We start from the raw sequence: 14523 nt of genomic DNA, 5'->3' as shown, positions 1-14523 counted from the left end.
GAAAACCACAAATTACAATTTTAAAGAATATAGATTGTCCTGTCACTCACATAATATTTAATAGTATTGACATTGTTTATCACAAACAGATTATTGACAGTGATTCGATTAATTTCAAGGAAACCACATGAGTACTTGATATTTGAAGATGCTTTTTTTTATAATGGGACTTGATACGAAGTACAGACAATGTAACAACATGCGACATAAGAATATGAGATTAATTTAAGTATTCTTTAATGTAAATACATTTATCATCTTGATTACACGTTTTCAAAATCATATCATCGACGCTTTTATAAGATAATATAATACATCGTAGAATCGGTGTACGTTATCGTCATAAAATTAAAAAGAAAACCCCCAAATTTATAACAAAATAATTTAATTAAAAAATAACAACAAACGTAGCTAGACTGTGATTTATTACATTAAAATATTGTACTAAAGTTTAGTTAAAGTTATTTAACGCAAATTAAAAAAACATTTTATGTTACTTTTTGGTCTCGTCAAAATAACCGTCGTAATTTTAAATTATTTATATAATAATTTTATTCATTTTCTTATTAACTTATTTAAATATACGGAGTCCAGTATATTCCATTCACTTTGTGAGTATTCCCATAACTGTGCTGAGTTCGATGGTTATTGATTCTTCACTTATCCAATAAATTCATACCATACTAATTATATCGCTTTTTACGCTATTTTAGAATTCGCAAAATTTCTTCGTTTCGTTTTTACTCTAGAAAACCTTAACATAATTTTGACAAATGTTTAAGGTCAGTGTGTTGGTACTAAACTTTGGTTAATTGGCTCTTTATTCGGTTTTCAATACATTTTTATCATATATATAAAGATATATATATATATATATATATATATATATATATATATATATATATATATATATATATATATAAATATATATATATATATATATATATATATATATATATATATATATATATAATCAAAGCACCTTCAAACTATTACACTATTACAACGTGGGGCAAAACTCCCGCTACCATTTTAATTGCCTAAATTTTTTCTCAAAGAAAAGATAAGTAAGCTTAGTTTTCATAAAAGTTTATTTGGTCTTGATTGCAAAATTATATCGGCTAAATGGTGATTGAAATTCACTATGCGACTTTCGACTCTTTTTAAGGCATTTTTACAGCCTTAGGATCGCATTACTGTACTCAACTCGTTGATCAGGATCTCTCAATAGCAATATTTCGCCTAATTCAACTTGTACGGGAATATTTTCGAAATTCGCCTTAAACTGAGCGCAGAAGTGATGAACTGGGAACCACGTCTCCAAATTGATGTTGCTGTAGGTTCTGCAACGCTATCGCGCACTAGAGCTACATTTCCAGCGTTACGAGACGCCCGTTGTCTTCCAGAACGAGGCCTGTCTACTGTCGTACCGTACTGTCAAAAATTCGCATGTAAACGATAGATTGTGATGACGATTAGGATATTTCTGACGCAATTTCCGCTGAGTGGCAATAATGTAACGATTATTTTCAATAAATATTGTCACTATTGCTGCTCGTTCCTGTGACCTATATTTTTCAACAAGAAAATGTGGGCGGCTACACAACACAACTGGTAGCGGGACTTTTTCCCCCCTGTTATAACGATACTTACTAGTCTTCTCAATGTATGCTTATGAATCACCTTTGCCTTTTAATATGCGCACAAAAAATACGTTTATTAGATTGCATAACATGAAATAAGGCTTCATCTGTACATAAGACATTTCTGCATATTTTCGTCCATTTTGTTCTGTTACACCTACTCCAGTTCTCCCAATTCTGCTTACATTCCCATTTATATTACATTTATTTATATTACATACTCCATTTCTCTTATATGTACTAGCTAGCCTCATTTTATTTCTGCAATGCATTCTCTTAGTACAGCTTACGGTAAATGTCCCTTTACAGTTGTATCTGAAGCTGATTTTTCTCGTGTTCCTTTTTTAGCGGTAATTTAGCAGTAATTTGATTCAGTTAAACGCTGATTTCTTTTTGATGATATTCCAACAGACTTTTCATTATTTTTCTGATCTAAGACGTCCAGGTCTCATCTGGTATCGATTTCCTTCAGTAGCTCGTTTTTGTAGCAGAGTATAATTGTGCATTTTATATGAAAATCTTTTAAATCAACTGATTTTCAATAAACTGATTTTTTCAAAACTGTTATAATTATTACATGAACGTCAAAAGGTACAATGAAGTAACGCTGAAATTGTAAACCGATATTTAAAATACTAAACTATATTCAATATAACAGATCAATTGAAAAGACCCTGTCCTGACACAGAGATGCACCTCTAGAATTAAATCCATATGTTTTTTAATTCGCACTAACCCCCAAAAGGAGCATGTATAAATTTGGCAGCTGTCGAATAATTAGTTTGTGAATTATAGTATTTTGAGTAAAGCAACTTTTGTTATTGTGAAAAAGTGGATAAAAAGGAATTGATAAAATATTCCTTTTAGAGGGGAAAAAATACAGTTGAAGCAAAAACTTGGCTTGATGCCGAGTTTCTGGACACTGCCACAGGAAAATTAACCATCATTCACGAATATATGAGTATGAGGAAGCTGTGTGCAAAGTCGGTGCCGCGCGAGCTCACTTTTGACGAAAAACAACGAAGAGTTGATGATTCGGAGCAGTGTTTGAAGACGATCCAGTGTAATAAATTCGAGTTTTTGCGTCGATATGTAACCATGGATAAAACATGGCTCTATCATTTCAATCCGAATTCCAATCGACAGTCATCCGAGTGGACTGCACACGATCTTCCCGCTCCAAAGCATGGGAAAACAGAACAGTCGGCTGACAAGGTTATGGTGTCTGTACTTTGGGATGCGCATGGACTAATTTCAATTGACTACCTTGAAAAAGGAAGGACCATCAACAGCGAGTATTGCATAGCGTTATTGGACCGTTTGAAGTTCGTCCTTCAATCGCCGAAAAACGGCCGCATTTGAAGAAAAAGAAAGTTCTGCTTCACAAAGACAATTCACCGTGTCACTTGTCACTGAAAACGATGACAAAAACCCATAAATAGGGCTTCAAATTGCTTCCTGATCCACCGTATTCTCCAGATTTAGCCGCCAACAACTATTTCCGTTCTCAGATCACAAAAGAATGCTCGATTGGAAGAAATTTTCGTCAAATGAAGAGGTGATCGCCGAAACTGAAGCCCATTTTAAAGCAAAGGACAAATCGTACTACAAAAATTATATCGACAATTTGGAGGCGCGCTATAATCTGTGTATCACCCTTGAAGAGAATTATTGTGAATAAAAAAAACTAATTTTGTGAAAAACAGTATTTTACTATGGTAGGTCGGAGACTTTTCACATGACCTGTTAAGAGTAGTGACCAAAACCGCCAATTAAAAGAAATCAACAATTGGTGGTGCAATAACCTTTGTGGCCATAACATAATAAACTCCAATACCAACATATCTATTTAAAGATTTGTTAGACTAAAAATAGTTTGTAGTAATTGTTTCAATATTATATTTTTATAGTAAATCGAAATTTTTACTAATAATAATTTCATTTCCGAGTTCTTTCAATGATAATATTTTGTTGCTCTCTGTAAACTGACCAACATTAGTCATCCATCATGTTTGTATTCCATTGTCCCTGAAAATTAAGAATGATTCTATTAGTTATTAAACATTTACAATAGAAACATTAAAATTGTCTGCATTAAACCTTGACACAACCAAGTTTCGTCTTCAAGTATTAAAAAACCTTGGAAATATCTTCTTATTAAAATGTTTTTAATATTTACTGTGCACCAAACATATTTGTTTTGTTCAATTTTTAGTTGTATTCTTTTATAGGCCACCGACCCAGATCTTGGCATCAACGGAGAAATTCGCTACCAAATTCTAAGCAGAACCGATGAGGCCATCAAACGATTCGATATCGATTCTACGACAGGACAAATCCGAGCTATTGGTTCCTTTGCCAAAGATGCGGGTGCCGTATATGGTTTCGATGTAAAGGCCACCGACAAGCGCGGTGCAGACGATGGACACAGTTCAATAGCGAACGTTCTGGTAAACATTTTTTTCGAATATTTAGTTAGTGCTAAAATTGAAATAAGAATAGATGGAAATACGTTTAGAATACCACCAATAACTTAATGATATTAAAGTTCAACTCTGACATCATCAATTATCAAACAATCACTAAAAAATTCAGTTATTATCGACATTTTTATAAGATTATGATGCTCTCTATCAGGCGATAATGTGTTCAGCAAAGGACTATGTGATACCTGTAGCGCGATTAAAATTTTTATCAACTTACCATTTAGCAATTATCATTCAAGATATTGCATTTTTGAACCTCCTTTGGGCAATTGTGGTAACAAAGTTATTTTAAAAAATAAATTAAAAACTTAATTTATAAGTTATATCGTTAATTAAAAAATACATGTTTTTAGATGTTCTTTAATTGAAATGGAATGCATTTAAGATGAAATGGAACATTTAAGATTTGGTTCAAATACATATTATATTCCATTTATTTTGGAAAACCATGAAAAATATAAAAGATATGATCCATACCTGGATCCCATTACCCGCCAACTTCTCTAATGTTATTGATTTAATATATTCTGGGTTTTCATGGCGGTCTTAATGGCTGTATGGTCTCGAATAATAATCTAACATGACATTTCCGAATATTAAAATACGACTAAATATATTCATCATCCTATATATTTTTTATACTGCCACTTTAGATGTTAAATTTATTTAAAATTAACTAATCTATACAGTACAAAGAATCAAACAATTATCTCCGTCATTTATTCTCTGAAAATTACAGGTAGAAATTCGTACATCTCCGTCTCTTATTACGAATAGAAAAACAGACGAAGCATTCAATTGATTGAAATAATAATTACTATTTTCAGTCGCTAATTTTTCGACTATTTTCAGTCGATAGTTCCCAACCCTAACAGCTATCAATAATATTGCTAAGTTAACTAAGAAATGGGGAATAAAATATAATGCTATGAAGTCAGTATATGTGGATTTCCAAAATTCTAAATAATTGTGAACACAGCTAAATACTTGGGCATATTATTAGGTGCCAAGCCCAAGTGGAAATCGCGCATAAAAAAGAGCCGAGTAGAACTTTGTATGGGGCTCAAAGGAAACAGGCTGAGGCGACACTCCAAGTTAACACTCCACAATAAATTGTTACCATATAAACAAATTCTGAAAGCAACATAATGTTTTTTAAATACATATTTCTTATTATTCCATTAATTTTTCTTGATATAGCATAATAGAAGGTTCAGCAGAATTTTTATAGAAGACCATAATGAAATTTTTTGTCTAATCTTTGATTAGAGTAGGAATATATAAACAACTCTAGTTATCTGATTACCTTCATTCCTCTTTATTGTCATATATATAACATATAAAAATAATTTTATACAATTAAAAGCAATTAAGTTACCTAAGAAATTGCGAATAATTGTTTTTATTATTTAATTAATATATTGTTACTAGTCGTTTCCGTCTAACCCACAATTTGTTTTTATGTTAACTTAAATCTAGATACATTACTAGGAGAACCCATCGGCCTCAGTCTCTGGTGAAGTAATGTTTATACATGTCACTGCTGAATTTTTTAATATATGCACCTCACTACACAACACTACACAAGATCAGATGGTTTGGTTCTTGTGAGTCTGTGTCCTGTTCTGGTGTTATCCAAAAGTTGCACTATTTCAATATTAGTATGGAGTCTTTTCTCATGCCCCCTTCCAATTCTCTTGATTTTTTGACTGACTGTGGGTATCTGAAGGTCTCGATGTAGGTAATCAGTCCTATAGTATATGGGTGCACCCACAATACCTCTCAGGACTTTGTTCTGAAAAATGTGTACTTTATTAATGTTAATCTTTGCAGAACATCCTCATAATTGAACTCCGTATGTCCGCATAGGTTTCAATATTTGCTTATATAATAGCAATTTATGATGTACTGATAATTGTGATTTTCTTCCAATTAGCCAGTACATTTTCCTATATTTCAATTCCAGTTCTTTTCTTTTCTTCTTTATATGTTCCTTCCAGCGAAGTTTTGCATCGAGATTCAGTCCGAGATATTTAGCGTTGTTGCTATATGGAATGATAGTGTTATTTAATGTTGTTGGTGCTTGTATGGTCTGTTTATAGGTGAACTGCACATGTACAGATTTACTTTCATTAATTATTATTTTCCAAGCTTGTGTCCAATTATTTATTTTGTCACTTGCCTGTTGTAATTTTCGTGGGGCTTCTTTACTATTGTCCCCGACAGCTATAATCGCAGTATTATCAGCAAATGTAGCCATCGTGATATTTTCCATTGTGGTATATCACAAGTGTAGAGTAGATAAATCATTGGTCCCAGTACACTTCCTTTTGGTACACCTGCTTTAGCTTCTTTTATTGTAGAGTAAGCTTCTTCTTGCTTGACTCTAAACATTCTGATTGTAATGTATGATTTTAATAGTTCGGTGTATTGATTTGGTAACATTTTCTGTAGTTTATGAACAAGGCCTTCATACCAAACCTTATCGAAGGCTTATGCTACATCTAAGAATATAGCTGAGCATACATTTTGATTTTCGTAGGCTTTTTCAATAACGTCTGTTATTCTGTGGACCTGGTCAATTGTTGAGTGTTTGTTAATAAACCCAAACTGGTGTGTTGGTATTAGATTTTTTCTCTCTATGATCGGTTTTATTCTTTTCAACAGGAGTTTTCAAAAGCCTTAGATATTACTGGCAGCATTGATATAGGTCTATAGGATTTTATTTCGTTTGGTGACTTCCCAGGTTTTGGGATCATTATAATTTTCGCCATCTTCCAAATGTCTGGGAAATGTTTTAATCTAAATGCTGTATTGATCAAGTTCGTGAGTTTTATAATTTCCTTTCTTGGTAGTTTTTGCAGTAATTCTCCTGTGTTCTGTTTTATTGCCATTTTATTCGTAATTTACGTTTTTCAGCTACCATTTCCTTCGAATAAAATATAATGCTATAAAATCTACATATAGTCTATTCAATTTTTTTGTACATACGTCATCAAGATATTTAATATATTTCCTGCCGCAATTTTTACGCAACGCAAAAGAATTTACGTTTTAGAATCAGACTGTCTTTTCCTTCTCATTTTATTCTAGTTAAAAAGAGACACAATATTGTTTCATTACTTAGAATAGGTAAACGAATGAGTGTGTCAAAGTCGTCCGGTTGTCAGACGTATTCAAAATTCTTGAAAGCAATAGTGATAAAAAGTTATAACTCTCACCTATAAACTATTGTGACTGTATAATTAATCGAATCCAACATATTGCTTTTTAAATAAGTTTTTGTTATTATTCCATTATATTTTCTTTAAATAGCATAAATTCAGTAGCTTTGTAGATTAAAGGGGTATATATTATTTTCTATCTCTCTTTTTCATTGAAACTCCAAATATCTAAATAAAAGACGTCAGTACAATTTTTTAATATATTCTGTGTGCTGTTCACAGTGTTACAATATATTCTAATGCTCCAATTCTAAAAATTCCACAAACTACTTTGCTTTAGATACGAATTATAAAAAATCTATCACCAGAAAGGATTTTTTACTAAATTAACATTTTTACGACACCTACTGAACCACCTAGTGATTCAATATTATTACCCAAGCATTTCTTCGTATAATAAAGTTTAGTATTTTCCATTCCACTGAAACAACCACTTGTTCATCTTTAGAGAAAATAATTTATAAGTAAAAAATAAATGCAAAACCCATTAAATACAAGTGTTGCCAAATATAACAAAAACAAACAACGACATTAGCGACGCCTACTTAAAACAAAACCGGAACCATATTTGCACACCTAATACGATAAATCAAGCGCTATTTTCGGCCGCCCCATAAAAAGGGAGACCAAAGTCGAGGACCAAATGAAGGGTGAAAAAAACGTAGTTAATTTTATCTTCAAGGGCTGGTCCGTAGTTTGTCATGTTCAGAAAGTTTCTCCTTCTTTCCCCCAAGGCCGTGTGGTCTTTAGTAAAGTTGTCGAAGTGGCGAATATAAGGGTTAAAGTTTTAAGTGATTTTCTCGCTGTGAAATATGAAATTATGCTGCAGGTGTACGTGTTAGACGAGCATAAGCAGCTGGTCATGGTCATGGGAATGAGACCTACGGAGGTTGAGTGCAATATCAGTCATATAACTTCGTAAGTACCGCGACACGTTGATTATTGCTTCGTAATTTTTATATTCTGGACTTTCTAGGATCCTGCATAACATAACTGGTTTTGATATAAGGATCAGGAGACTGGAGCCGCATAAGTACCGCAATGATATCGAATCTACCTCGTAAGTTTTTTTTCCATCCATTTAGTTATTATTTTTATGTATTATACATATACACAGCTGTGCAAAAATATGCACATATATTTCATTAAAACTTTTAAAATAAATATAGGTGTAACAGGTCAATTTAAAAGTCCCCGGGCTACCATAGTAAAACACATTTTTTTGGCAAATTTTTTTTTTCTTTCAATATAATTCCCTTCAAGGGTGATACACTGATTATAGCGACCCTCCAACTTTTCGATACCGTTTTTGTAGTACGATTTGTCCTTTGCTTCAAAATAGGCCTCAGTCTCGGCGATCGTTTCTTCATTCGAGGAAAATTTCTTCCCAGCGAGCATTCTTTTGATATTTGAGAAAAGAAATAGTCGCTGGGGGCCAGATCTGGAGAATACGGTGGATGAGGAAGCAATTCGATGATTTTTGCCATCGTTTTCATTGACTTGCGACACGGTACATTTTCTTGGTGAAGCAGCGGCTGTTTGTCGTCCTTTAGAACGGTCCAATAATGCTATATAATAATCGCTGTTGACCGTCCTTCCTTTTTCAAGGTAGTTAATGAAAATTATTTCATGTGTATCCCAATATACAGACGCTATAAACTTGCCAGCCGACTGTTTCGTTTTCCCACGCTTTGGAGCGTGTTCATCATGTGTAGTCCACTCGGATGACTGTCAATTGGACTTCGACGATATCGACGTAAAAAGTTGGGTTTATTACGCTTAATCATTTTCGAAAACTGCTCCGAATCATCAACTCGTCGTTGCTTTTGGTCAAAAGTGAGCTCGCGCGGCACACACTTTGCACAGAACTTTCTCAGACCCAAATATTCGGAAATTATATGATGTACACCTTCAATTTATATCTTTAGAGTGTCTGCTATTTCATTCAATTTCAATTTACGGTCACTCAAAATCATTTTGTGGATTTTTTTAATGTTTTCGTCGGTAACAACCTCTTTTGGCCGTCCACTGCGTTCACCGTCTTCGGTGCTCATTTCAGCACGTCTAAACTTAGCATACCAATCCTTGATGGTTGATTTTCCTGGGACAGTGTCCGTAACTTGGCATCAATTCCTTTTTAACCATTTTTTTAACAATAACAAATGTTGCTTCACTCAAACTGCTATAATTCAGAAACTGATGATCCGACAGCTGTCAAATTTATACGTGTATCTTTTGAGGACTATGGCTAACTATAAAACGTATGGATTTAAGTAGTGTCATTTAAATAGCGGCATAAGTAGCTTTTTATTATATAGTAAGCGACTTATTATAAAAGTAGATGCGCTAAAGTTGAGTCGCCGAGGTTTACATAATGTAGCAAACCGTGGTAACAAGAAAAATAAGCACAGTTTTACAGATATTGATCATTAATCATTGATTTAAATTTAAAAACTCTCCTGAACATTCCTTCCTTATTTTGTTTGTTATTGAGAAAGTTCATAACAATATTGATCAGTGTCCAATAACGACTTTTGCTACTTGTGGTATGTTTGCATTATTTTATTTTTCTTCATCAATTATACTGTATAACTAAAAAATATATTGATATAGAATTGTTTTTCGCGGACGAATAAAAGGAGTAGTAATTAGATTTTAAACTTATTCTGTTCAAAACTAAATATTTTCCCGAGATATATAGGCATTTGCTATTATTATAGGCATATGTCAATATATATTATAAAGCACGTGTGTTTGTTTTATTTTGGCTCGTTATAGCAAATAAGAGAAAACTTTTTTTTTTCCTTAAAAGTTATTATATATCATGATTGACTACCATTTTTAAATATTTTCATGCATATTTTCAAATGGACGATCATGTCATAAGTCACTTATTCATTTCGTCTCTTTGTTTGCTTATTATAAATAGAATTTCACGCTTTTATTTATTGAGAAAAATCAGTACAATATATATTAATCAAAATATTTTACATAGTTTTCCTATCTTTCTGACAGCATGGTTATACTGTATAGAAAACAAAATTAATCTACAATTAGCAGTGATTCAATCATAGACCCATTTTCCAACTCCTTCAACATTTAGAAACCATGCTATATTGATCTTAGCAGGTTCTGCCCAAAAGGGAAAATATACGCTGGGTGTAATAAAACCTCCCACCCAAGCTAGAACATTATATTCTTCACAACTTTGAATGTTGTCATGCTAAAACATGATTTTGAGTCTGTTACTCGCTGTCATTGGTTTTTATTACAAAAGTATAACATTCAGTTTATTTAATTGACTTCTGTAGACTCAGCTTCATCAAATACAAGCAGCTGCCAGTACACTACACTTTGTTGATCTCACTATACGCAAAACAATATTTTTTAAGCATGGCTATTCCATTTCGGTGCCCAATTAGATGATTCTTCAAGACGAACTATTATTTTGCTTTTAGAATTATCGTAGTATATCCGCTTTCTATTGCAGATCACGATACAGTACAGAAAATTCTTCTTTTTTGCATAGTGAATAATGAAAGTGCGATGTTGAAACAATTTGGAATGGTATTTTTGGATTTTTCACATCATACCTAAATATCAAAAAGTGGGTATTAATTAATTGCTAAGCTGTTTGAAAGTTACTCGAGAGCTTGAACTTGGTTATCGCTCAATACATTTTGCAATTAATTGTCGTCGAATATTTTAGGTCTTCTAGGCCGTTCTTTCTCATTAACATTAATAAAGTAACCACATCTAAATTGTTGAAGTTTATAGTGTATGATAGAGCAACATCGCAATATGTGTCTCAAATTAATTGAATCAAACAATAAAAGGAATATTATGTCGATAAAGCAATATTAAAATTTCCTTTATTCTTTATCCACAGTATGATCTGTATCCACTGTCAATGAATAGTTGTTTAATGTACAGAAATATCAAAATAATATAAATAAATAGTTAGGTTGTTATCATAATACACTTAAGCATCTAATATTCCATAACTCTATGAAACTGTATTTTCCTTCCAGAACTGACTTGTATCTGTACGGTATTGATCCAACCCTAAATACGATTGTGGATATGAATCAGCTGGAAAAGTAAGCTTAGCAATTATTTTCGTGTATAAATATTATTTTCATAATTCATGTTTTTCAGGATGTTGTCAAGAAAGCAGCTGCAGATAGAGCAAATGCTCGATGGTCCCAAAATATCACTCCTATCGAGCGGAGGCGCTGGTGGACTCCCAGAGAGACCATACACACGTACACCGAAACTGATATTGTCTTCCATCGAGATAGGCGTCATTATCTTGGGTTGCGTCGTGTTCTTGGGCGCCCTAATAACCGCCATCTGTGTGGCGTGCAGCCGAAGAAAGAAGCGACAAAGTTTGGAGAATTACTCATCCACTTTGGGATACGCGCTGGCTTCCTCCAAGACCGGACTCTATCCTCCAGGTTACGGGACCCCGGTGCCTTATGGAGACGTTGCTTCCGTGGACTTGCCCATGGGATACGCCACCACGCCGAGACACGACGTTACGTGTCCTAGGTACGGTACTCGAGGTACCGGTACCGGTTACAGAGGACACTCAAGAAGCTCGACGGGTGGTCTGGAGAAGTCCATCACCAGTCTTCATTCCAGCGGTCACGATTCGGGAATAGCGGATGCAGCAGTGCTTCATTCCTGTCATTGTGGTCGCAGCAGCAGCAGGAGTTCGGACGCCAGCACAAAGTAGTATATGTCGTTGTTCAATAAGTTTTATCGCTTGATAAGACAATCGCGATATTAGGATTTAAAATCACTACATAGTATAAAACAAAGTCGCCTTTTCTGTCCCTATATCCCTATGTGCGCTTAAATCTTTAAAACTACGCAACGGATTTTGATGCGGTTTTTTTTAATAGATAGAGTGATTCAAGAGGAAGGTTTATATGTATAATACATGCATAATATACTAAGGCAACATTGCTAATTTTAGAGGTTTCTAACGTGATGTCGTAAATTAACCTATTTTTTTAGGCTTATTTAGCAATTAGCAAAAATGTTGCCTAACCCTACGAGTTAGATCAAATTAATGTACTACAGTATTGTACACCATAAAAAGGTCTACAAAAAAGTCCGCGATGGTATATGTTTATCTTTTAGGGATAACCCACATTAACCATTTTTATTGTTTACTTTTTACGTGAGAAAATGGCTTATTTACGAAGCTATTTTAAGCAATACGGCATTAATCCTTATCGAATTAAGTACCTTAAATACAGTGTGCAATTAATATAGATCAATATGGTTCCTTACAGCATGTAAATTAAACAAATATTTTCGGAGATATTACAAATTTAAAATTTGCGTTTAAAAATGTGTAATGTAATAAAAATTGTATGAATTTAGATATTCCAAAGATATCTTCATAGTATATCTTCATAGGAAATCTTCATAGTAAGTATAGGGGAAGAGGAATTGTTTTACTCCAAATTTAATGCGTGCAGGCCAAGGGCAGTAATGAATGAACCAAAAATACTGGATCGATTTTAATCATGTTTTCATTGAGGGACATAGGCATATATATTTTATGCCCGTGCAAAGTAGGAGCGGGCCGCTATGTTTTTATATACAACGTTCATATTTTTTCTGTAGTGTATTTAATTTAGTATCAGTATTGCACCCGTGCGAAGCCGGGGCGGGTCGCTAGTATAAAATAAAACTAAGTGATGTGATGAAATTATCACAATGTGACTACTGGCGTACTCTCCAGCAGGCAGTTGGCCTCCATATTGCCACAGGCAGGTGTTTTATCAGGTTTCATCACTTTATTTCATTCATTTTATCACTTTTTTGTTCTTGTATAATATTTCGCTTCAACGATTGTTGTGAGTACAATTCCTGTCAGTTTCTGCATCAAATTGTCAATAAAATAAATAAAACAAGAATTGATGATCTGCATTGGGTAGTGGTAACAGCGCCCCTGGTATGTGGTTAATTTGTCGTTTTATTTACAACTCTTTACCATTTTTTAAATGGTTTATAATTTTATATTCCTGATAAAAATTTGTTTGTTACACATGCACGTACAATGCCTTACAATATTATCAAGCGACGACACTTATTGAAATAATAGTTTTTAAAAGATTTCTACTAGACATCATGAATTATTATTCTTTCAGTAGTTACGAGGACTCCCTCCAATCACTGCCCCAGAGCCGAAAATTGAGGGATCCAACCCCAGCCATGCACCATCACATCAGCCTGGGTCCTGCCGGGAACACTTCGACGCAAAACCGTCGATCCAGGAACCGGTCAATCACCGAGGACATCGTGGACGCTGGCGGGCTACGACAGATCCAGGGAATGGGACAAGGGCCGCCTCCCGGTCCTTCGGGCATCTTCGTCAACGGTCCCTCTGCGTTGAGACGCTCCACGGAACGCCTGATGATGGTCGGTCAGATGACCTGAGCCCCACAATATTCCTTTAAAATTAGTTACCAATTTGTGCAATTTTGTAAATAGTAGACATAAGTATCTGCCGCAACGTATAGTTTATGTGCAATATTTCGTTTATCCATGTGAATTATGTAAATATAATTATATTTTATATATGTTTTTTGTATAAAGGAGTTTTATTTAAATATAATAATGTTATCCCGTTATAAACCTTATATCGTACAACGATATAATACGTAGACGTAGAATACGATCTCTCGTGTATAAAGTTTTTGCCAAGTTTTGTTCATCTAAACTACCCGAGAGCGAGCCAAGCGAGGTTTATTTACTACAGGGGGATATTAAGAAATAGAGTATTAGTAAAATATTTTATTTAAATACCAGTTAACATTTGTATAAAACATTTTCAAAATGCATCAAAAAACTATAACTAATATGACAACTCATAGCAAATTTCAATACCAATTGTATATTGTTATTGACTTAAATTACATTATAATATTTAAATTAAAATACTTTAAATTAATCTCACTTGTCCAAAGTACACTTACAAATACAAAACTAGAATTTACTGAATATTGTAATTTAATGTTACAATTTTGATTAGGACACCTCCGTTTCGTTTTTATATATATTTTCCATATTATATTCAACCCTTATCAATATCCATATTATATATAGCCAAGCGAAATATTTCATTTTACCCTATGCAATCTTATCTATTTT

The 14523-nt window shown here is 33.5% G+C and overlaps 1 protein-coding gene across 1 annotated transcript in view; it reads left to right on the top strand.

The window, feature by feature from the left end:
• The window catches only part of Cad89D (Cadherin 89D), a 102132-nt gene extending 88171 nt beyond the window's left edge, over positions 1-13961 (top strand). Inside the window, exons 18-23 of the mRNA XM_076398169.1 lie at positions 3875-4093; positions 8183-8271; positions 8330-8413; positions 11385-11453; positions 11512-12087; positions 13521-13961. Coding sequence (XP_076254284.1) covers positions 3875-4093; positions 8183-8271; positions 8330-8413; positions 11385-11453; positions 11512-12087; positions 13521-13809 — 1326 coding nt within the window. The 3' untranslated portion in view covers positions 13810-13961. The remainder of the gene's footprint in view (positions 1-3874; positions 4094-8182; positions 8272-8329; positions 8414-11384; positions 11454-11511; positions 12088-13520) is intronic.
• Positions 13962-14523: the final 562 nt, after the last annotated feature.

Source organism: Rhynchophorus ferrugineus, unplaced genomic scaffold (genome assembly GCF_030347505.1).
Source record: "Rhynchophorus ferrugineus isolate W39M unplaced genomic scaffold, kcgeb_rfMv2 rfM1, whole genome shotgun sequence".
In the NCBI taxonomy this organism is placed as follows: domain Eukaryota; kingdom Metazoa; phylum Arthropoda; class Insecta; order Coleoptera; family Curculionidae; genus Rhynchophorus; species Rhynchophorus ferrugineus.
This window is presented reverse-complemented; position numbering and strand designations above follow the sequence as displayed.